Genomic DNA, 23,187 nt, shown 5'->3' with positions numbered 1-23,187 from the left:
AGGGGCTTCAATTCAGCAGTGATGCTAACCTGTGTGTGGGATGCCATAGCCTTTGGTCAAGCGTTGTCCCTGCACCTGCTGCCTGAATAGAGGGTTTTCACTGCGAGGGCTTGTAAAAACCTCAAGTGTGCAAAAGCAACTTAGTGAAACAGAAAAAATTGCAGCTTGAATCTTTTTTTTTTTTTTACTTAACCTGGAAGGTTATTTTTTAGTTTTATGAAAGTACTATGAAAATATTTTTCATCCAGCACGTAATTGTTTATAAAAGCTTTTAGTTTATATTTTTTCTGACTGTTTTTAAGAGATGCTGTATTAGAAACAATTCATAAATTTCTGTGCGCTAATTCCAAATGATTAAACTAACGGCACACTGGCAGGGATTTTCATCATAAATTTCTAATGTTACTATACCAGTCAGTCCAAAAATAATACATTTGTTATCTTAAATACATAGTTTTTTAAACGACTTACTTAGATCAACTACAATTCCATTTTACCCAACAATTGTTTGTAATATTTGAATAGTTTCTATATTAAATCACAGATGCAAATGTAATATTTAGATAATTTATATAAATAAATAGAATAAATAAAAGAGAAACAGCGCAAAAAATTATGAAAGCTTTTGAAAAAAAAACATGCGAGGCATTATGTTTTCTAAAAAGCTTATACGTTTTTGTATTTAGCACCTTCGCCCTCTTGTCACTAATATTACAGCGTCTGTAGCTGTCTGGTGTTCACAGACAGCTTATCAGTAATATCTCTGAGAAACTATCCATTGCACTACCCATTTACTTAATGAAATTGTTTAAACAACCTCTCCAAATCATTTAATGTAGCAAAATCATATCAGTTACACAAAACATGCCTGAAATATCAAGTGTACAACACTAGTGTTAATTACGATCCTCCAGGACGAAAAGTTTTAAATTAAGATTTAGGGAAGGTAGTCAGAAAGTTAGCATTGTCAACTGTGGAGAATTGAGACATTCAGATTTAGTGACAGACAGTTGTCTACCGCAGAACCATGGCAACAAAGACCTAAGGGCACCACTGCAGCACAAATCCACAGATTAGTCCTGATTGTAGAAATGTTACGCCATTCAAAACAGTCCTTTCTTTCCCTGACACAAGGTCAAGTCAAGTCAGATTTATTTATAAAGCACAATTAAAACAGAAACTGTTACCAGTGGTGACCTGTCACAGATCTAAAACTAAGCTTAAACTAAAATAAATTTTATGAATTGGATTGTTCTTTCATGCTTTGGTGTGTGAGCTCCCGCAGCTGTACTTCTTGTTGGTTCCAAGTTATGATACTACACCAGATCAAGTTACCAGAAGTGCAGTCGGTTACATTACAATTTTTAAAAAGAACAATAATCTAGTACCTATTAAAGTAACTTCTTGAGTTTTAGTATGTTTATGGTATTATAGGCTCTACTCTTAATCATTTAGATCACAAAACGGCAGGGAGGGAGAGAGCTGATTCAGCTTTCTTTCAGATTATTTTAAGCTGCTTAAAAAAAAAAAAGAACTACTTTAGGATCGACTCTGTGCTTCTTAGAGGTCACCCTCTGCTGGTTGTGCTGTCCAAACACCACAGCCAGGCAGAACAGAAAAAAATGTTGAATAACAGAAGATTTCATCTGAAGTAAATAAGTTTGCCAGTTCTTATTAAGATCAGCCTATATGAAATATGAATTTCAGTCATTTGAGATTAACTTTTTTTTTTTAACTTTGCAAAGAATAATTTATCTACTATACCACACTAATGTGTTTATCATTCTCCAACAAGAAATAGTTGAGTATTGTTCAAATACTCTAATAAATTTGTGCAAATCGATATGGAAAAATCTCATGCAAGTATACAAAGAGGGATGGCAGATTATCAGGATTATCAGTGCTGTCTATCCATTCAGATTAAAATGGATAGACAGCACTAACTCTAGCTTTTATATTGCCATCAAATAAGTAAAAATAGAAATTTACTGGCTTTATTGAAAATGTGTCAATTTAAAAACAGTCAGTCATATTGTAAAAGTGAGTAAAAGGGCAATAAAAACTAAATGTCTATAATTAAAAAAAAAAAGACAAATGGGAAATTATTAAATTTACTTGGTAAGCTTAAAATCTGCTTCCAGATTTTAAAGTGATCAGTGCACAGCTAATCGAACAGTCTTCAAATGAATATAAAACATGTTTTTGTAAAAACAGTTGCGGGGTCACGATAAGTGGCAAAAGTTTGAATTAAAAAAAATGAACATCAAATGAAACTCTGATATTAAAACACTGGGGGGCAAAAAAAAAAAGCTTTCACAAAGTTCTGATGGATCGACTAAATAAATTAAAGATAAAAACAAGAATTAAAGTGTACAATATTTTCCAAAGAGAAGACCGTTATACATGAGATCAAAAATTATATTTTAAAAACAAATGTTGATATACAGTACTGTCAACTGTGAAAAAGACCAGTGTAGAAAAATAAGGCATTAAAAACAACTTTTGAATGAAGGGTTTGTTGAGGGTTAAAGGTGCTGCAGATAGCACCAACAGTTGTTTGTCTCACAATGAGCTTGACTGAAAAGCCAATCTCATATTGCAGCCCGAGAGGTTACCTTGCATTGACAAGCTGCCTTCCCACAGAAAGCCACTCCATGACAAAAAAGGCCCAAGGACAAGAGGGTGATGTCAACGCTCCACTGAAGCACTGAACCCTAACTGTGTACATTTTAAGGCTCGTTTAAAATCGCACAAAGCCAGCGACAGAGCTGTGGCAGTGTCTAAAGGGATGGATAAACCATCATAATGGGCACGCCATAAAAGACAACTGCTGTTTCTCTTTGTCTATTTACATGACACAAGCAGCAGTGGGGTGGTGTTCTTTGACCGAATCAGAGGATGTTTGTTCCCGGCAGCGTGTGGTTTTGATACGCACCACTTCCTCATCAGAGAGCTCCCGTCCCTGGATGCTACTACTGTCTCGCACGGCCTGCTGGTGCCTCTTGCCTTTGGTGTGGCTGAACAGGTGCACCTCTGAGGTGATCTACAAATACAAACACAATGGTCAGAGGTCAGTGCAGCAGACACAATGGAGACAGAGGCACGAAAGGGTCAGCAGGGCTCTGCGTTACCCTGGTGAAACAATACACCGCACGGACGTGTACAATGGGACACAATCTGCCTCTCCTAAACTTTAGTTTAAAGCTCAGGCTGAAGAAAAGAAATAGAAATTGTTAGACGTGCCACATAACATTGATAAATTCCCAATCAATACCCCTGCACAGTTAATTAAAGAACAAAAATGGCTCCATATGCCATGAAAAAAAATGTATCTAATTCTACCTTATTTGAAAATATCAGTTTGCAAAAAATAATGGCTTATACTATATGTTTAAATGTAGTGCGGACCTGACAGTGCCATGACAAAAGGCAGGTGTGTAACAGGAACTGTTTTTGATCAATTTCTGGAAACAAGCCCATTTCAGATGGTTTGTGTTTAACGTCATTAAACAAAGTGCTCGGTGCTGACCCATTCGTGATCTCTGGTGTCGGATGTCAGCCAAGGTCATCTAACATTTTAACAAGATTCCTTTTTTCCCCCTGCCCTCAACCCTCCTCTTTATCTGATGCTGGTGTGAAGTCTCAAGGTGTCCCGGACTTGTTGTCATGGCAGCCAGTTAATCAGAGATAACTGTGAGTGCTTGTGAAGTGCTTAAAAAATTTATTTGGGCATAAATCTGTTTAACTAACGCTGTTAAATCCTCACTTAAATAAGCGTTCGTTCAAAAATCTTTTGAATCATCTTTATAAAAAGTATTTTTGTGTATTCACAGTCTGCTAAAAAACACAAATGTAGCTTGAGCTGAACGGGTCTTTTGTTTTTATCCCAAAACGATGTACATGTATATCCACTGAACTATTTAATTCAACATAGATTATAAAATAAAGAAAAAAATTAACCTTTTTAAAATTAACAACAAGAAAAGCTTTTAACTATTTATACTTCAGTAATATCAGTTGCACAGAACTATAGTGTTAACACACATGAAAGCCAAGAAACTGACAGAAAGACACTTTACATACCACAGTGCCACACAATGAGCATTGTTTCGTGCGCTCATAAGGTGTCAGTTTGGGGGCGTAGTCTGTGTTAGCATGTCGACCACTGCTGAGCTCAGCAGCCTTCTCTTTCCTCTGCTCGATCTGCTCCATATGCCTGCGGCTGCTCTCGTCATGCTGGAGAAGAAACCAGAAACCGTGGGTCATATGGGAAATGGGGATTCCTGCATGATGTCTGTGAAAGAAACAAGGCAGCGTGGTATAAACTTACCTTCATTTGAATTTTCTTTTGTAGCTCCTCCATGGCCTCTTGTTGGGCAGCACTAAGAGCAGCCAGACGCTCCTCTCGGTCTCTTCATAAAGAACAAAAAAAGAAGAAAACTATTAGAAACTTACACAAAAGTCTTGAATGAAGGACTCCTAGAATAATCTTAACAGAACTACCTAAGCAGCAAATTTAGAAGGTATATAATGTGATTTTTGCACAGTGTCGAAGATTTAAGTTTAATACAGATTACATCAATTTACACTTTATAACAAATTGCGACTAGAAATTTCAATATCATTTTGTTTATTTTTATGAAACTTTTGATTTTTATGTGCGGCGGAGTTTTAGAGCCACGCTAAGAAAAATAAATAAATAAAATTACGAGAATAAAGTCAAACAAAGTCTTAATATTACAAGAATAAAGTCGTACAAGACTTTTTTTTTTTTCAGCTCTCGTTTATTTTTTTCACAAGTCGGATCCAAAATGCGACCTGTCAATCAATCAAGTGGGCGTGTCAGCAAATGACCAACCCGAAGCTAAATGCTCCTTACCTGCAGAGAGCTGCTGCAGCCCATCAGAGCGTACCACCTTCAAAGTAAGGTTCAAAGTCCTGATACTGATAATAATCTGATGCTGGTGTGCTAACAGATTAACTATCTCCTTATTTGTAAAACCAATACCAAAGTATAACTAAACAAGACGCTCAACATTCTTCATTTTACCAGTTAAAATACAGTAAACCTACTTCATGTGTCTGAGTTCGGATAATATTACGACTCATTTAGCTTCGGATTGGTCATTTGCTGACACACCGACTGGATTGACTGACAGGCCGCGTCGTGGCTCTGACTCGTGGAATTTTTTTTTATAAATAAACGAGAGCTGAAAAAAAAAGTCTCGTACGACTTTATTCTCGTAACATTAAGACTACATTTGACTTTATTCTCGTAATTTTATGGCTTTTAATTTTTTTCTTAGCGTAGCCCTAAAGCTCCGTATTTATGAAACAGTTAAAAAAAAGTTCGTTTTTTTTCTTTTTACAATTTCCACAAAGATGGTTGTTGGCTAACATTAAATGTCTACACCAAAGGTGCCGACACTTTTTCAGCATGCGAGCTACTTTTAAAATGACCAAGTCTAAGTGATGTACCTACTATAAAATACAAAACATATACATATTTATAAACATATTAAATATGCCGTTTAGGTTTTACTTTCTTGTTTTACGTTCTTGTTTTTAGTATTTTACCATGTTTTATATGGCACCTTGATTTATTGTTTTATAACACTACTTTTATTTTAATTGCATTTTTACTGTAGTTTATTGTTATCTGTACTTTATATGTTGTCCGTCTAAAGCAGGTCACTTGTAAATGAGTCCTCGTGACGTAGTGAGACTAACCTGGATAAATAAAGGTTGAAGAATGAATGAATGCTACTGGAATGACAGACATTTTATGCAGAAACAAATCAAGGAACTGTACACCATTTTATTAAGAAGAGTATAATGACAGATTATAATTTTAAAAGTTTAAACCCAATCAGAAAATGGGACAGCTCAAATGTTGGAAGTCAATCTGGTTGTATTACATTTCCTGTAGTTTCGGCCTGCTCTTACCAGACATTTGAATTATAATAATGTGGGCATGAGCCCCACTAGTTACAATAACTGTGATTCTACAGGTATTTACAACAAAGAGGGGAAAAACTGTTCAATTTATCATCGCTCTATCGCAGTTTTTCAAAATAGGTTGGACATGACGCACAATTGGATGATTGATGGATGAGTGGCACGATCGGCATGGAATTTTTATTTAAAATAATATTAAATTATTTAGCACCTGCTGCACATTTGTGCAGCCCATACTGCAGGATAAACTTCCTGCTGCAGCTGATCAGCTGTTGTCCATGCAGTGTGGAGAAGTGGGTGTGGCCAAGAGCGCTTGCAAGTGGCCGAGGGCAGAGAAAGCAGGGAGCTGAATTCATGACATTATGTGCTCTTTTAGAGCGTTGAGAGTTTAGAAACATTGTTTAGCATATTGCAAGAGTGTGGGAAGTGTTTAAAACACCTGAATATATATAAAAATAGTAAAATAAAGTACTAATTGTACTACTATTCCTACTTCGTGGTTTTTCACTTATCCATACCCTGAAGCCCAGCGATAACTAACTAACTAACTAACTAACTAACTAACTAACTAACTAAACGAACGAACGAACGACATGTATGTACACACACACACACACACACCATATAAACTGAAGGTGTAACACAAACCTGGCCCTTTCCCGAGCTGCATCCTCTCGAGCTTTTTCCTTTTCCTGCCTCTGTTGCTCAATACGAGCTTCCTGCTCTTTCCTTCGTATCAGCAGCTCCTCCACTCTCGCTTGCCGCTCTGCTTCCAAAACCCTCTTACGCTCCTACAGACAAGGCAAGATGCAATGAACATGCAAATAGTTGGAAAACCCAGTGAAAAAAAATAAATCATGCCTCTGAAAAGTTCCCACCTGAACAGCCTCATCTCTGGCCTGCTTCTCCTCCTGCCTCCTCTGTCTCTCCTCCTGTAGCTCATTAAGACGTTGCTCATATTCACTCAACTTGGCCAGGGCATCGTGCCTCTTATTTTGAGCTTCCAAAGTGTTGATGAAAGCAATTTCATTCACCTGTTATGATAAATGTACACAATGAAATGAACACACACAGAATACATACAACAGAGGACAGCGAGGTGCTTCATTTGAGAAACGTCTCAACTTTTACAGAGTTGCATCTTTCAAGGATTTTCTTTCTCTACCTTGGCTTCTTCTTCTTGGGCTTTCTTCACGATCGCCTGGAGCTGCAGCTCCCTCTTAAACTCAGCGTGCAACAGCCTTTCTTCCATCATTTTCCGACGCTGCTCCAACAACTCTTCTTTCCATTTTCGCACATCATTCTCCTGCAGAAAGTAAAAAAGTGATGACTGGTAAATACAGAGAAATGTACAACAGATTCCCAAAGACATAACAATGTGGTGAACTCTTCACTTTCTACTCATGCCTGTGTGTCCATGTGGGGATTAATGAGAACAAACACCACTTTTTGAAATTATGTGGTTAACCCAATTTATTTGAGGACTCAATCATCTTGCTATGGCTTGGAGTATGAAAGCAAACTTCATGAAAGGCTGTAGACTTTGGCTAAGAGGCTCTCTCATGACTGCTTGTGGCCAGCTGCTCTGGATGGGACTGGAAAGGTTCAGAATATTTAGCTATTTTATCAAACGGTGTGCTGAAAGATGCTCTCGCTGTGAGCCAAGCTGAGCTTAGCTTGACTGGAGTTTCTTTAGGGTGCTGTCCGTCAGGTCAGAACAACTTGCTCACCCTCTCCATGAGCTTCTGCAATTTGAAGGTCTTTTCCTCACGAAGTTTGTCCCTCAACTGCTGAGCCTTGAGTTGTTTCTCCTCATGTTTCTTCTTTGACTCAGCAATGGTTCTGTCAAAAAATATGGAAGCAAATGCCTCAAAAATAGACTAACATGCACTAAGGTCTGTTTTAACACTCTAGGTGGTGACTGGACAAGAACAATTAATCAAACTAAGAAAGTTACGCTTATTCTGGATAAAAGCCTCGTCAAAAGTTATGAAGTTACAAATGATCTACTATTAAATTGGGGAATCTAAAAAGTAAGATAAAAAAAAAAACTCCACACAAACAGCAGCACAATGAGACAAATTACCTTTTGCGTGATGGTGAGGACAACTTCTCATGCATGTGAATCCCATGCCCAGGAGGACGAGAAGGTTCTTCTTCTACCATGTCCCCCCAAGATGTACTTTGACGCCATGATTCCCGAGCTGCAGTGCATACATCCAGTCAAAATTCATAAACTATACATTAATTGTAGACTTCATAATTTATTTTTAGACGATCACTTCCATACCATCAAATTCAGCCAACAGATCAATCCAATCCATATTGATGCCACAGCCTCCACCACTTATATTAGCCTGTAGTAAGTTAAAATGAGGCTTTGAGAAGGCAAAAGCACCAAACATCAACAAGTAAGAAATAGGAAGGATTATTCTTACAGAGAAGTAATTTTCATTGTCGGTCTCTAGATCGTTATTTTCAGCCTGAATCTCTCTCGTCAGCTGCTCCTCTTCAGCAATGGCGCTGGCAATGGCCTCTTCATTTGCCTTCTCCAGCCGGTCAGCCAGCTCCTCTTTCTTGGCAAGGACCTCTGCCATGGACTGAGGCTGAGCACATGCAGCAGTTTCATTATAAACAAGTACATTGTACACTTAATACATGTTATATTATTCACACCAACACCTAGTGTACTGAGTGACAAGCATATGAAAGTTCCAACATATATTTAATTTATATGTGGATGTATGAGCTTAAGATTCAGAAAAATATTATACAACCACCACAACTATCACATGTGAGGAAACACCCAAACGTCATGCGGGGCACAATCACAGTGAAGATGAGGAGATGATGGAGGGAGGCAACTACTTTTTTTAAAAATAGTTTAAAGGTGTAAATAAATGGAAATGTTAACTTTCATAATATTGCAAAAATATGAAAAATACTCAAAAGACAACTCCAGAGCAGGAAGTATTTTAAATCTACCAATGTGATGAAAATGTCCATTTATTAAGGGTTTGTATGAGTAAATTAAATAGTAACAAATCTACATCTTAGTTACTGGTACATTCTATGAATAGGACGAAACTGGTGAAAATTACCACTAGTTTTATTATATTTAAGTTAAAAGTACTTTTAAGAACAAGTTTGATGTATGAAAATATGTTCAACCATTTTTTTTCTATAAAATTCTTGAACTGAACAAAACTGACTGTTTAGTTTTGGGCCACACTGGAAGTACTTGCTAGAGTACAAAGGCCATCAAGTCACAGCTATTCTTGACAGTGAATGCTGCTATAACAACATTACACAGAGCTATGCAGGCCTGTCTGCACATTTGGTCTGAAGGTTTCTTCAGATTGACTTTGTTTAGGCATCGAAGAACCCTGGGGGATCCCCCTGCCCTTTCAGCCATCCCCTCCCTCTGCTCCTCCATCTCTCAGCACTCACAGTGGAAAGCTCTGTGGGGTCCAGCACACTCTCCAGTTTCACCGCTGCCATGGGAGTCTCGGCCTGTCCTGCAGCAGATGTTGCCATGCCCTGTGATGCGCCCCCCTCAGCCCCAGTGTCCTCAAAGACCATCAGAGTACTGAACCCACCCGTCTGGTGTGGGTCTACAGATGCTGTAATGTCCTGAGAAGTGACTGGGACTGATATGGTAATGTCTGATGAAGGGCCTGTGGCTTTGGATTGGGTGCTCTCTGGGGCCTGGGATGGGGTAAGAGATGTTACGGAGGGAGGCACGTCTTCACAAGGTGCGTCGACACACTGCTCTGAGTCTTGTATACGCTCTGCTGGGGGCTGCACCGACAGTCACACACAAACACGTGCAAACTGAATTAAAGACATGCATATTTCAAGCAGTTTGTGACAATAAAAACAAACAAACATCCAAATTAAAAATCAATCAACATCCAGATAAATACACAAGTCATGCAGGGAAGCTGATATTAACATGCTCTGAATATCTAGCTATAATTAAACTGAGCAGATGAATTTTTTTTCACATCAACTAAAGGTATGAAATAGTTTCACCAAGTGGGTCTTGATTTATTGTCCATTATTTTCATGACGATGAAAATGAACCTTTATTATGTCTCTGAAATGTCAGAGAACAATCAATCGTTTCAAAGTTGATATGCCTGTCTGGACAGTCTGCCTATTAATATCATGAAGTCCAAAACAAAAACAAATGTGGCTGAAAAAAATATCTAGTGTTACACTGCTCCATGTTGAATAATTGATATCCAGGAAATGCTCAAACAGAAATCTGTCACAGAGTGTTCAACATTAATACCTCCATTATTTGTCCATTATCTGGATGTACAACCTCCTTAAGAGGGTTAGGCTCTGCAGTGACTTGCTGTCCAGAGTTAGTTTGGATCACGTCCTTATCTGGGGGACACTCAGGACGGAGCCGTTTCTGATTCTGTGCGGGTAGATGTGACCAGTTACCCTTGGCGCCGTCCTGTTTTGGGGTGGTGTGAGCCAAGACAGGACTGACCTTGGCCACCATGGCTGCAGAGCGAGGTTTAGCAGTGCGTCCTCGCTGTACAGTTTCCCAGCCTTCTGAATCTTTTTTACCTGGAAACACAAAGTTGACTCCATAAACAGGCGGAAAGAGATATAACTTGTTTTTTTTTGTTTTTTTTGAGAATACATTGTGTAATGGGAGTTTTACGGGTCAGTTCTTACCAGGTTTCTCTGCTGGGGTTGTGGCTGGTTGGCTTTGTATGGCCTGAGTGCACTTTACTCTGTCTGCCCAGCTGAGACCTGTATGGGAGAGCCGAGCTGCAGCCAGCGTTGATGTAGGACCACTGGCCAAGAACACACAAAAGAACAATCAGTGCACGGTTGTGGTGCCTTTCCTGCCAACAGGCAGAACTTTAAATCTTATTAAATCCCATTTCTGAGCAGCTACTACTGTGTTGACCGCTGAAAACACTTCAGCCTGCTGAAGATAGTCTGTCTACCACTCCCAGCAGGCTCTACTCTTAGCATGGAAATGTATTGTACAACAGGCCTCTGTCATGATCAATATCCATTTCCTGCTGCATCAGATTACAGACTGGTGCACATATTGAACCAATGCTTCAGTAGTCTTTAACAGACACTTTCATCTACACCTTCCACAGATTCTGCGGCCAAAAAGTGAGCGACTCAACAAATTGCATTAACAAATGCTTCACCGTCAGCAAACGGTGGCCATCTTCTTGGATATTGTCTGCACCTTCTAACCTTTAAACACCACAGAGCACTGTGACAAAATATTGCGTGGTCGATACTGAAATGATGCAACGTGTGCATTGTTTTATTTATTTATACAAAAACAAGAGAGCTTACGCAAAGTTGAGGGCACGTCGAGCGCCTGAGGGGGCTACCATTCTGTCTGCAGTCGGGCTCGGCATGACATGACGTCCTGGAGACATCTTCCGCACCTCCCAAGCTAAAGAAGTCGGCCTGAAGAAAGTGAAAATGCCATAGATAATGTAAGACTAAAACAAAAAGAAATTATTGTTGCTAAACATGAACAATCTTGACTCACTTATTTAGTATAATCAGCCGAATAATAAACGATTAGAATGAAGTAAAATGTTAAAGTTTCACAGGCACATTTGAAATTAACACATTGAGAGGTGGTACTAGGAATTAAATTTCAAAGTCAATTTACGGCTGCAGTGGTCACTGTGTTAAAGAGAACCCAATAAACTCACAGATCTCTGAATTAAAGTCAAGCCTATTGATCAGTTGTGTTTGTGACTCAAAGCCAGGGTCCAGACCCCAGCAGCACTTCGAGTTTCACCACAGGGAGCTATTTAAAACAGCACAAGACGGTGAGAAGAAACAAGATCACCTGTTCTGGGCATCCGTTTTCTCCAACTTCTCTTGAAGCTGGATCCAGTCAATGAGAGCTTTGAAGTCCCTCACATAGTTGTCCAGCATCATCAACACCTCCTACGTACGACAGGTAAATTATTATTGCAACAAAAACTAAGCAAAGATTAAAAATACAATTATCTACATAGCACAAAGTGCAAAATTATTTCTAAATCTTGATTCATTTTCTTTATTTAAAAAAACCCTAACTAACTGGCTGTCTGTACTTTTTTTGTTCTATTAATTGTATTTTTCAAAAAAAGAAACAAGTAGCAATCTAGATTTTTCTTGTTTTTACGAGAGCAATAAATAATTCTATAATCACAAAATTCAAGGCACATTTTTTAACCACCAAAAGGAAAAAGTTTGATTCAAAAAAAAAAAAAAAAAAAAAAAAAAGCTTCCTGAGAGCCCACATTTTGTTGAATAATTTAAAATGACAAGAAGGATCTTACAAAGATTAATAGTTTATCTTGAAAGCAAAAGCTGTGTAAAGATAAACACTACACACACTGAGAGCTTTGAGGAAGAACAGAGGAGCCCAATTCTTTAGAACAAATGTCTATTATGTGCACTTGGACTAAAGTGACAGGATTGGTTATGCAGAAGTGGTGGTCTGTGAGGAGCTTTTTCTTCCCCCAGAGCTCCAAGGAAACAGACACAGCTGATTGATGGGGAGCATGAAGGGAGTGGTAATTGAAAGTAAAGCTTCACAGTGCTTTTAGTTAATAGACAAGTCAAAGCCAGTGAAAGATGTGTTCAGCAGCAGGTCTGTTGATTAGGGCTGGTCAGCTGTCAGAGTCCACAGCTATGGGCCGGTGTTCATTTGGTAATGAAGGCATTTTGTAATGAAGCAAGAGAGCTAATTCCTTGAATAGGTAAACCAACAGTGAACGAAAGCAAAGGAATTGTCAGCATGTTCACAGAAACATCTAGACAAATATAACCTACATATAACGTTTCATGAGAAATGACAGATGGATATTTAACCTTCAAGAGGCCTAGCCTTTAAATAAGGTGGCCTGTTAAAACCCGTGTTCCTCCATACACTGAAACAAAAATGAAGAGCAAAGTCACTTTCAGGCGAGGTGAGCGTTATTGACCTCTAGTAAATAATTTACTCTTCTGTTATTTGTCATTTAAACTATTTCATGCTACAATAATCTGTCCCAATTTATTTTAGAATTATATAAAGCATCAGAGCAAATTGGAATTCTGAGAACCTTTCCCATTTACTTTCGGCTGAGAAACCATAAGACAATATTTATAAAAATCTATGAACCATTCTGCTGAGTGAACAATTACCCTTTGAGAAGGAGAATAAAGTAACAGGTCAGCATTGAGGTTCTTGTTTGAAATCACAAAATATGGAACGGTAAATTTCAAAAGATAATCTGGCATCACTTCCTGATGATGATAATGTTCAAGTTGTTTAGGTGAAAAATGGTGGGCCGTTTGTGTGACAGCATACAACACAGACTGCCCACAGCTACACTGGGGGATTGTGGCTGAGGGCAATCAAAGCACTCTGCTTTCTTTCCAGATGACTCCATCATTTATCAGCGTCCATTAAGGCCAAGCTGGGTGGGATAGAGGATTATGAGCAGCACCCGGCTTCATGTTCATTAGACAGCATTAGTGTGTCAAGAGATACAGTGGTATATGGGAGTGGGGGGGAGGGGGTGAAACGTACACCTAGCAGCCTGTTTTCTGACACAAGACAACTGACAGCATGCTTATCACACTACAAGGACCCCCACTGTGGCACTGACACCATACGCGTCCCACCACAGGGAACTGGACTACAGTGCTGACCACAGACCATCACCAGAACCACGTTCAACATAACGTGGCATGGCAGAAGTCAATAAAAGTCAGAACAAGTACTGTCCTGTAAGAATGCCTTAGTGCAACAAGTACAGTCTCAAGAAAACAAAGCCCACATCTTTAAAATGAAGAATTGTTTTTAAAAATTGTGTTTTTTCACTAGAATTTCCCATCCGTGGGACAATAAAGGCTGTTTCTATTCTATTCTATTCTATTCTAAGCATGGTTTTAATTTAATGTGCAATGTGTTGAGCAAAAAAATGCCCAGCTCCTGATTCAGAACAGGACAAACGCACACACACACAACGTAGGTACAATACAGATTACAGCAAGCGAACCCAAAGATGAAGCTCTTGTGATAACTGTTTTACCAATAAGCCTTCACAAAATGCCCTCTGACATTTTTCTGTGACATTTTATTGTACTGTAATTTCAATGCCCCCTCTAGTGTTCATTAATCATATAACACCCAGTTTAACCACAGAGGTTTGCACAGGTCATACATACAAAGAACCAAATGACCATAACCTTATATTTTGATGTCTATCTGGGGTTTTGCTTTTTGCTCTTCAGAACAGACTAACCTTGCATTCTAAGACGCTCTGATCAGATTCGCACGTGACGTAAATCTCGTCCACGGCCCGACGCAGGTTCTCAAAGAGGAAGGCCCAATACCGTGCTCGCAGGTCCACTTTCCGTGGCTGCCTGACTTTACTGGGACTCTTGTCAGACCCCTTGTCCAGTGAAGTTCCAGATGTGCCTTTACTTTCAATGCCAGCATTCTATGAAGCACATATTGTTTATTAAACATTACAAAAACTGAAACGTTTGCACACTAAACCTCTAACAATATCATATTTAACATTACATTCTGATGGCTAAGACAAGTTGTATGTGTTAACTGATCAATAAACATGTACATATAATTACATAAAATACAAAAACAATAGTAATCGCTTGAGTAAAATGACAAATGTTATAATTGGACCCAGGAATTCTATTTCAAGAACTTTACTTGGAAAAAAGAGCAGATCTGCACACTAATATTCACTCCAGTCAATATTCTCAGCTCTTTTACTGACATAAAGACCAACTTACATAATATAAAAGAACAGATTTACATATAATAAACTTGCACTGTGCTTCTAAAATGTGAGAAACACATGCACGCGCCAAAAAGCAAAGCCTTGGTGAACAGAGCCCTCTAGTGGAAAATTATAAAATTTCCAACCTGTTTTTTATTTTTCTGTTGTCCATAATGGGTCCTCTGAGACCTGGAGCTGCCACTGGAGTTGCCTTTGGACTTCACTTTGTGGAAAAGAAGTTGAAAGAAAACAATCGTTATTGATTTTAGAAGAATAACCCAGATGTATTTAAATGTCACAATTTTTTAAATAAACAAATTAACACAAAAATGAATGTATCTCTAATGCATGGTTACGTACCACAGCGCTTTAAGGTTGCTGTAATTAAACCTTTACTTGAGAAATCTGATCTCAACTCTGGAATTCTGGCCAATTATTGACCAATTATAGACCCAATTCATTCAACCTTTATTTATACAGGTTAGTTCCCATTGAGCCTCGAGGACTCATTTACAAGACAGACCTGTTAATCTAATCTAACAGTCATCTCAAAAGTTCTTGAGAAAAGTTGTTGCTAATCAGTTGTGAACATCTGGACAGAAATAATCTGTCTGATGAGTTAAAGTCAGGGTTTAGAGCTCATCATGGCACAGAAACAGCACTGGTGAAAGTTACTGACATTCTCATGGACTCAGACAATGAACAGGTGTTTACACTGGTCCCGTTAGGCCTCAGTGCTGCATTTAATACATTTGATCACAATATTCTACTACAGAGGCTTGAGTATGATATTGGGATTACATGAACAGCTCTAAAATGGTTTAAATCATATTTATTTCACAAGAGTCCAGTTTGTAAATGTAAATAATGAATCTTTGTCATACACCAAAGTTGGGCATGGAGTTCTTCAGGGTTCAATGCTTGGAGCAATACTTTTTTCTTTATATATGCTTCCATTAGGTAATGTTATTAAATAGCATGGGATAATTTTTAATTTTTTGGCTGATGTTTATGTTTGTTTTTATGCCTCCGTAATGGGCAGCATGGTGGCACAACTGGTAGAGCTGCTGCCTCTCAGCAAGCAGGTCCTTGGTTCAAACCCCGGTCCAGGGGCCTTTCTGGGTGGAGTATGCATGTTCTCTCGGCGCATGCGTGGGTTTTCTCCGGGTACTCCGGTTTCCTCCCACAGACCAAAAACATGCATGTAAGGCTGATTGGTAACTCTAAATTGTCCCTAGGTGTGAGTGAGAGAGTGAATGGTTGTTTGTCTCCTTTGTCTCTATGTGGCCCTGTGATGGACTTGCGAGCTGTCCAGGGTGTACCCCGCCCCTCGCACAGTGATTGCTGGACATGGGCACCGGCGACCCCCGTGACCCAAAATGGAAGAAGCGGGTAAAAGATAATGGATGGATGGATACTCTGTAATATTTATCCAATGGTGGGCACAGCTAACCAATAAGTTAGCTTCACTAACCGCTAATTCACCAACTAAAAAAATGAGAACACTAAACTGCTAAACAGATAAATAAATTAAAAATAGCGGAAGCTAACGGTAAAGTGACAACTGTTATCATACACTGCTGTTGCTGACACTGTCTTTAATGTGACAACGTTGTAAGTGAACACAACTCAAACCTCTTCATAAATCACATGTAAAGGCGTCCATGTCCTGTTCAGAGGTGAGCTTTCAGAAATTAATCCTCCTATCCATTAGAACCGAAGAGGTGAAGCAGAACTCTGCTGTGCCAAAGCAGCGTGATGCATTAAATGTGTGTCGGATGTCTCCCTCGTGTCATTTACAATAAATTAATTAACTCACTTTAGTGATCCTCTTTGTGTTCAGCTATTTTTTAAACCAACTAGAAGGTTGCTGTGCATCATCAATATGCTCTCAGTAATAAATCTGTTTGTATTAAAGTACAGATGTACAAAATGTGTGAGTGTCACTTCCAGAGATGTGTTGCAAAGCATGCTGGGTAGAAATTATGTGTGCAAAGTTTTTGACAGTTTACAATGTTTCTGAGTGTGAAAATTGTTTTTTCATGTTATTTTCCTGTTAAATTTTATTATTTATTTGAATTCCTGTTATGTTAAAGTCTCTGTTATTGGCTGTAACCCGACACCATGAGTCAGAGACTGCTTGCAGTAGGTATGAGGGGAAAAAAGCACAGCAAGAGTGATGGCATCATGGGGTAGCGCTTAGATTTGCTTAGCTCTGCATAGCATCGCTCCGCCCCATGTAGAACACCATTGTCCTATACACTTTTAGTGCAAGAACCATTTTTTTAATTTTTTTTTTATTGTGGACTTGGATTTACTGGATTTCATTTTAGTGGAAGATAATTTCCCTAAAGGTTTTCAAAGTTAGCAAAAACGCTAACCTGCTAAACGGAAAGTTACCGGTAGTTCCGCTATTATTAGATTGGCGGAAACTGTGCCCACCACTGTATTTATCCATGAAAACTGATGAATACAATCGATTACTTAGATTACAAGCATGTCTTAAAGACATAAAAGTCACAAAACTGAGGTTGCGGTTTTGGGACCCGAGCATCTTCTGAATAAACTTTGCAGTCTTTCACTTGCTCTGGATGGCATTAATTTGGCCTCCAGATCTTCTTCTATCAGTTACTCCACAGCAAACAAACTCGCACCAAGACTTGGCAATTGTTTTTACACGGGATGCCCTTCCTGACACAATCAAAGATCTCTGAGCTACCACAGCCCTTTGTGTGGAGCAGAGAGCTGCCATCTAGGGCACCCAGGGGAGCATATGATGGGGGCTAAGGACCTTGCTCAAGGGCCCAGGGTGGGACAAACCTAGGTCGACAAAAAACCCATGAAGAGACGAGTGCCTCCCAAGGCAAGTAACCTAAAGGAAACACTGCATTCTGTTTGTGTGTTTCGCCATCCTGTCCTCTCAAAACTCAGTCAGCCAATGCAGATGGATGCTTGTCCTGAGCCTGGTTCAGCTGGAGGTTTATTCCTGTTAAAAGGGAGTTTTTACTTTCCACTGTTGCCTTTGTGCTTACTCAGGATGGGAGACTGCAACCAAGTGCAGATTTAATGCAATCTGTTGGTTTCCTTAGATAACTTTTAATAATTGGCTTTTATAATGTATGTGAATGTTTTTGTTCAGTGCCCTGAGACGACTTCTTTTCTGACTAAGTTGGTGTTATATAAATAAACTGAATAGAACTGAGTAAAAAATTACCATCTCAGGAACCCATTTGTTTTATACACTTAACTGTAATGTTCTTTGTGTTGCACTTCTATCTTTAAGTAGACATGATGACTATTTTAAAAGGCAAATAACGATTAGCATGAGCTGACTCACTTAATAATATGATGCAGTTTTCAAAAACAATCGCTGTGATTATGAGCAATGGCTTACGAAAGCCATTTAGTTCTGTCCTAATGACTGAAAAATTACAATAATTACAGGGCCTAATAAAACAAAACATCCAAGTTTGAGTGGACTAAATTAGATTCCAAAAACTGCTAAATAAATCTTTCTTAAGGACAAGCTATTAAGTGTCACTAAATTAAAAGTGGAGCCCTTGACATCAAACAGATCCGTTTATTTCTTGTAAATTCACAAAGCAGGTTTATGGCAGATATTAACATTTTCTCTAGTAACATATTCTCCAAAAATATATAATCCAGTTACACATAACATTGAGATACCGTTCAGAGTCACTGATGTTCAATCTGGTGTCGTCTCTCGTAATATGTGACCTCTAGTTACTCTACAATTTGAAAAACTATTTTGACAATTAAATCTTGTATACATTATTGATCCCACAAATAAGGAAAGTCACATTTCTTCTTCTTGTTTAGTTTGCTAGTCTGGTCAATAAACAGCAGTTTGATAGTATTTAAATGTTGTTGATAAATAGCAATTTTCTATTAAAAAAAATCCTGCTGTGTTCAACAAAACTCGTTGTGACAGACACTTATGGTCTTTGCTGTGATATTGATGTTTAAGTCCTGATTAAGCCTCATATTTTTCGCTTGGCTCAAAGAACAGCTCCACAGTTTGTAATTGTGTATCCACTAGCACTTTACATTTTTTCTTGAAAGAACACCTTTTAACAATAACTAAATATCTGTCAATGACATCAATGTCACATCTAAATTAAATATGCACAGTGATACCTGCAGCATAACAATACTGTAACAGCATGAATGGAAAGAGTCTTTGCATGAAGCTACTAACCTTCCTCCTCTTTGTTTTCAAGAGGGACACTCCAGGCAATAAGGTTTCGAGCTGCACGGCCCTCTTCAGCAACTATTTTTCGCACTTTGTCATGACTGTTGGAGCGCTGAAAAGAGGCCTATAGGACAGAAGACAAATATGTTTTATTTGCCAACAAGTCCATTACATACATTCTTAAAAACATTGTAAAGTTTTGAAAATTTTACTAAATAATAGTAAACAAAAAGCAAAAACGGAAAGAAACTTAGTATCCATCCATCCATTTTCTTCCGCTTATCGGGGTCGGGTCGCAGGGGTAGCAGCCTAAGTAGGGAGGCCCAGACTTCCCTCTCCCCAGTCACTTGGTCCAGCTCTTCCGGGGGAATCCCAAGGCGTTCCCAGGCCAGCCGAGAAACATAGTCCCTCCAGCGTGTCCTGGGTTTTCCTCTGGGTCTCCTCCCGGTGGGACGTGTCCAGAACACCTCACCAGGGAGGCGTCCAGGAGGCATCCTAAACAGATGCCCAAGCCACCTCAACTGGCTCCTCTCGACGTGGACAAGCAGCGGCTCTACTCTGAGTCTCTCCTGGATGATCGAGCTTCTCACCCTATCTCTAAGGGAGAGCCCAAACACCCTGCGGAGAAAACTCATTTCGGCCGCTTGTATCAGAGATCTCGTTCTTTTGGTCACAACCCAAAGCTCATGACCATAGATGAGGGTAGGAACATAGATCGATCGGTAAATTGAGAGCTTCGCCTTTTGACTCGGCTCTCTCTTCACCACGACAGACCTGTACAGCGCCCGATTCACTGCAGACGCTGCACCTATCCGCCTATCGATCTCACGTTCCATTTTTCCCTCATTCGTGAACAAGACCCTAAGATACTTGAACTCCTCCACTTGGGGCAGGACCTCCTCCCTGACCCAGAGAGGGCACTCTACCCTTTTCCGGCTCAAGACCATGGCCTCAGATTTGGAGGAACTGATCTTCATCCCGGCGGTGTCGCACTCGGCTGTGAACCGCTCCAGCGAAAGCTGTAGATCACGATCTGATGAAGCCAACAGGACCACATCATCTGCAAAAAGCAGAGACGCAATCCTAAGGCCACCAAAACGGATCCCCTCAACACCTTGGCTGTGCCTAGAAATTCTGTCCATAAAAGTTATTAACAGAATCGGTGACAATGGGCAACCTTGGCGGAGTCCAACTCTCACCGGGAACAAGCCCGACTATCTGCCGGCAATGCGGACCAGGCTCTGACACTGGTCATACAGGGACCTAACAGCCCATATCAAAGGGCCCGGTACCCCATACTCCTAGAGTACCCCCCACAGTGTTCCCTGAGAGACGCGGTCTAACGCCTTCTCCAAGTCCACAAAGCACATGTAGACCAGTTGGGCAAACTCCCACGCATCCTCCAGGACCCTGCTGAGTGTGTAGAGCTGGTCCAGTTTTCCAAGACCAGGACGAAAACCGCACTGCTCCTCCTGAATCAGCGGTTTGACTATCCGATGGACCCTCCTCTCCAGAACCCCCGAATAGACCTTACCAGGGAGGCTTAAGAGCGTGATCACCCTGTAGTTGGAACACACTCTACGGTCCCCCTTTTTTAATAAGGGGACCACCACCCCGGTCTGCCAATCCAGGGGAACTTCCCCCGATGTCCACGCAATATTGCAGAGTCGCGTAAGCAAACACAACCCTACAACATCCAGAGCCTTAAGGAACTCCGGGTGAATCTCATCCACCCCTGGGGCCCTGCCACCGAGGAACTTTTTAACCACCTCATGACCTCAGCACCAGAGATTGGAGGGCCTGACCCAGAGTCCCCAGGCTCCGCTTCCTCAGTGGAAGACGTGCCGGTGGGATTGAGGAGGTCTTCAAAGTATTCTGCCCACCGACCCACGACATCCCGATTTGAAGTCAGCAGCACACCACCCCCACTATAAACAGTGTTGGTGGTGTACCGCAAGAGCACATATGGACACCCCTATGCTTGAACATGGTGTTTGTTATGGACAATCCATGACGAGCACAGAAGTCCAACAACAGAACACCATTCGGGTTCAGATCGGGGGGCCATTCCTCCCAACCACACCCCTCCAGGTCTCACTGTCATTGCCCATGTGAGCACTGAAGTCCCCTAGCAGAACAAGAGAACAGGAGTCTAAAAAAGTTAAATCTGGTCCTCTGGACATTCAAAAAAAAAAAAAAAGCAAAACAACAAAAAATGTAGAAACGTTTCGTCTCTCATCTGAGAGACTTCCTCAGTCTGAGGTGCTGTTTTCAGCTCAGTCTCTTAAATAGCACCTTCTCAGAGTGGATCAACCAGTTTTGCTGCTGACAACCAAAACCAGCTGATCACATGCTCAAGAAGGACCATCAGCATAACAATGGATCATTAGCACACTGATGGCTGTTTACTATTCACAGAGGGCTGAGTGATACTAGCAATCACAGCATTGTAAGAGGGGGACAATTGAACACGTAGGCCTCCACCCCTGTTTAATGATGGACGGTTTCTTTTCACAAAGATGGCCTCCTTTACTCCTCTCTCAAACCACCGTTCCTCTCTATCCAGGATGTGCACATCTTCATCCCTGAAAGAGTGACCGCTGGCCTGGCGATGAGTGTAGACCGCAGAGTCCTGGCCTGATGATGTTGATCTTCTGTGCTGGGCCATCCTTTTGGCCAGTGGCTGTTTTGTTTCCCCGATGTAAGACTGATCAGTTTAACTTTTTTAGATTTTTCTACCTGGATTATTGAGCATGCATCAGGATAAGCGAACAGAAGGTGTAATTTCCAGTACCCCCTCCAAGGACTCCAGAAAGGGTGGATAATCTGAACTGCCGTTTGGTGCATAAGCATTAACGACAGTCAGAACCCGTCCCCCCACACGTAGGCGGAGGGAGGCCACCCTCTCATTCACTGGGGTGAAGCCCAACACACAGGCACCAAGATGGGGGTAATAAGTATGCCCACTCCTGCTCGGCGCCTCTCACCAGGGGCCACTCCAGAGTGGAAGTGTCTCCAACCCCTCTCAAGGAAACTGGTTCCAGAGTCAGAGCCATGCGTAGAGCTGAGTCCGACTATTTCTAGCCGGAACCTCTCAACCTCACACACCAGCTCAGGCTCCTTCCCCACCAGTGAGGTGACATTCCACGTCCCAATAACCAGCTTCTGTAGCCAAGGATCAGACCGCCAGGGTCCCCGCCCTCACCCACCACCCATCCAACATTGCACCCGACCCCTTTGGCCCCTCCCACAGGTGGTGAGCCCATGGGAAGAAACTTAGTAGTTATACAGTATTAACTTTCTGGGCTGTCAACAAGTCTGCTGATTTAACAAGTTACTAAATGTTAACATCTGGCTAAAATGTAATGTTGCTTTATCTTTATAATGAAAGCTTCCACTCTAGTTTTATAAATAAATTAAGACGAAACAAATTTTATAAAATATATAGCAACAACACATGCTAATAAACCTTGTTAAAACTTAAGAAACTGGCCAATGGATATTATTTTGAGTAATTTACCTATAAATTACTTAAAAAAAAAAAAGTTATTCAAGATATCAAGACAGTCCCACACTCACTGGAAAAAAGTTTGCAATCAGAGTTTTTAGGATTCACCTACAGAGAGGAACAAATTTATTGGCATTTGGAAGATATAACAAAAATTAAATTGGGTATTTTGCCAATGAAGAAGAAATCTATCCGTCACCACCTGTTGACTTAAATAATCTGACCTGATTCTTTAATTATGATATTCTAAACAAATGGATACCAATTTAAGGGTCTTACACAATTTTCAGCATTTTCACACATGCTTTTTGACTGGATTCATGTCTGACAGCTCACCTCTGAGCGGGACGTGGACGATTTACTTGTGATATATGAACTGTTAGAGGAAGGACTGGTCTGTGCAGACATTTCACTGAACTGTCTTGCATAAGCCTAATATTTACCATGCGGGAGAACAGCAACATGTCGGTCATTCAGGGCAAATAAAACACGGTCAACTTTTTATTTTGAAAAGCGTACACCAGTCCTGTGCTTGTGAAAATGTTGAAAACAACGACTTGCCCCTTCTGTGATTAGGTTTCCGATAAACAAAATGTAACATGTAGTGACAATGTAGCTCAATGTAGTCGACGCACAAGATATTTTCCATACTACTCTCGTAATATATAATATAATATATATATATATATATATATATATATATATATATATATATATAT

The 23,187-nt window shown here is 40.2% G+C and overlaps 1 protein-coding gene across 1 annotated transcript in view; it reads right to left on the bottom strand.

The window, feature by feature from the left end:
* The window catches only part of scaper (S-phase cyclin A-associated protein in the ER), a 71,059-nt gene that overhangs the window by 40,041 nt on the left and 7,831 nt on the right, over positions 1–23,187 (bottom strand). Inside the window, exons 2-19 of the mRNA XM_037683519.1 lie at positions 18,967–19,084; positions 14,894–14,970; positions 14,247–14,444; positions 11,813–11,913; positions 11,302–11,418; positions 10,654–10,775; positions 10,256–10,542; positions 9,409–9,759; positions 8,397–8,564; positions 8,249–8,315; positions 8,045–8,162; positions 7,689–7,800; positions 7,124–7,264; positions 6,837–6,992; positions 6,607–6,749; positions 4,331–4,412; positions 4,084–4,236; positions 2,936–3,043 (exon numbers count right to left, since the gene is read on the bottom strand). Coding sequence (XP_037539447.1) covers positions 2,936–3,043; positions 4,084–4,236; positions 4,331–4,412; positions 6,607–6,749; positions 6,837–6,992; positions 7,124–7,264; positions 7,689–7,800; positions 8,045–8,162; positions 8,249–8,315; positions 8,397–8,564; positions 9,409–9,759; positions 10,256–10,542; positions 10,654–10,775; positions 11,302–11,418; positions 11,813–11,904 — 2,217 coding nt within the window. The 5' untranslated portion in view covers positions 11,905–11,913; positions 14,247–14,444; positions 14,894–14,970; positions 18,967–19,084. The remainder of the gene's footprint in view (positions 1–2,935; positions 3,044–4,083; positions 4,237–4,330; positions 4,413–6,606; positions 6,750–6,836; positions 6,993–7,123; positions 7,265–7,688; positions 7,801–8,044; positions 8,163–8,248; positions 8,316–8,396; positions 8,565–9,408; positions 9,760–10,255; positions 10,543–10,653; positions 10,776–11,301; positions 11,419–11,812; positions 11,914–14,246; positions 14,445–14,893; positions 14,971–18,966; positions 19,085–23,187) is intronic.

This window comes from Nematolebias whitei, chromosome 10 (genome assembly GCF_014905685.2).
Source record: "Nematolebias whitei isolate Nwh7 chromosome 10, NemWhi1, whole genome shotgun sequence".
Classification (NCBI taxonomy): domain Eukaryota; kingdom Metazoa; phylum Chordata; class Actinopteri; order Cyprinodontiformes; family Rivulidae; genus Nematolebias; species Nematolebias whitei.
The sequence above is the reverse complement of the archived record's forward strand: the minus strand, read 5'-3'. Positions and strand labels throughout refer to the sequence as shown.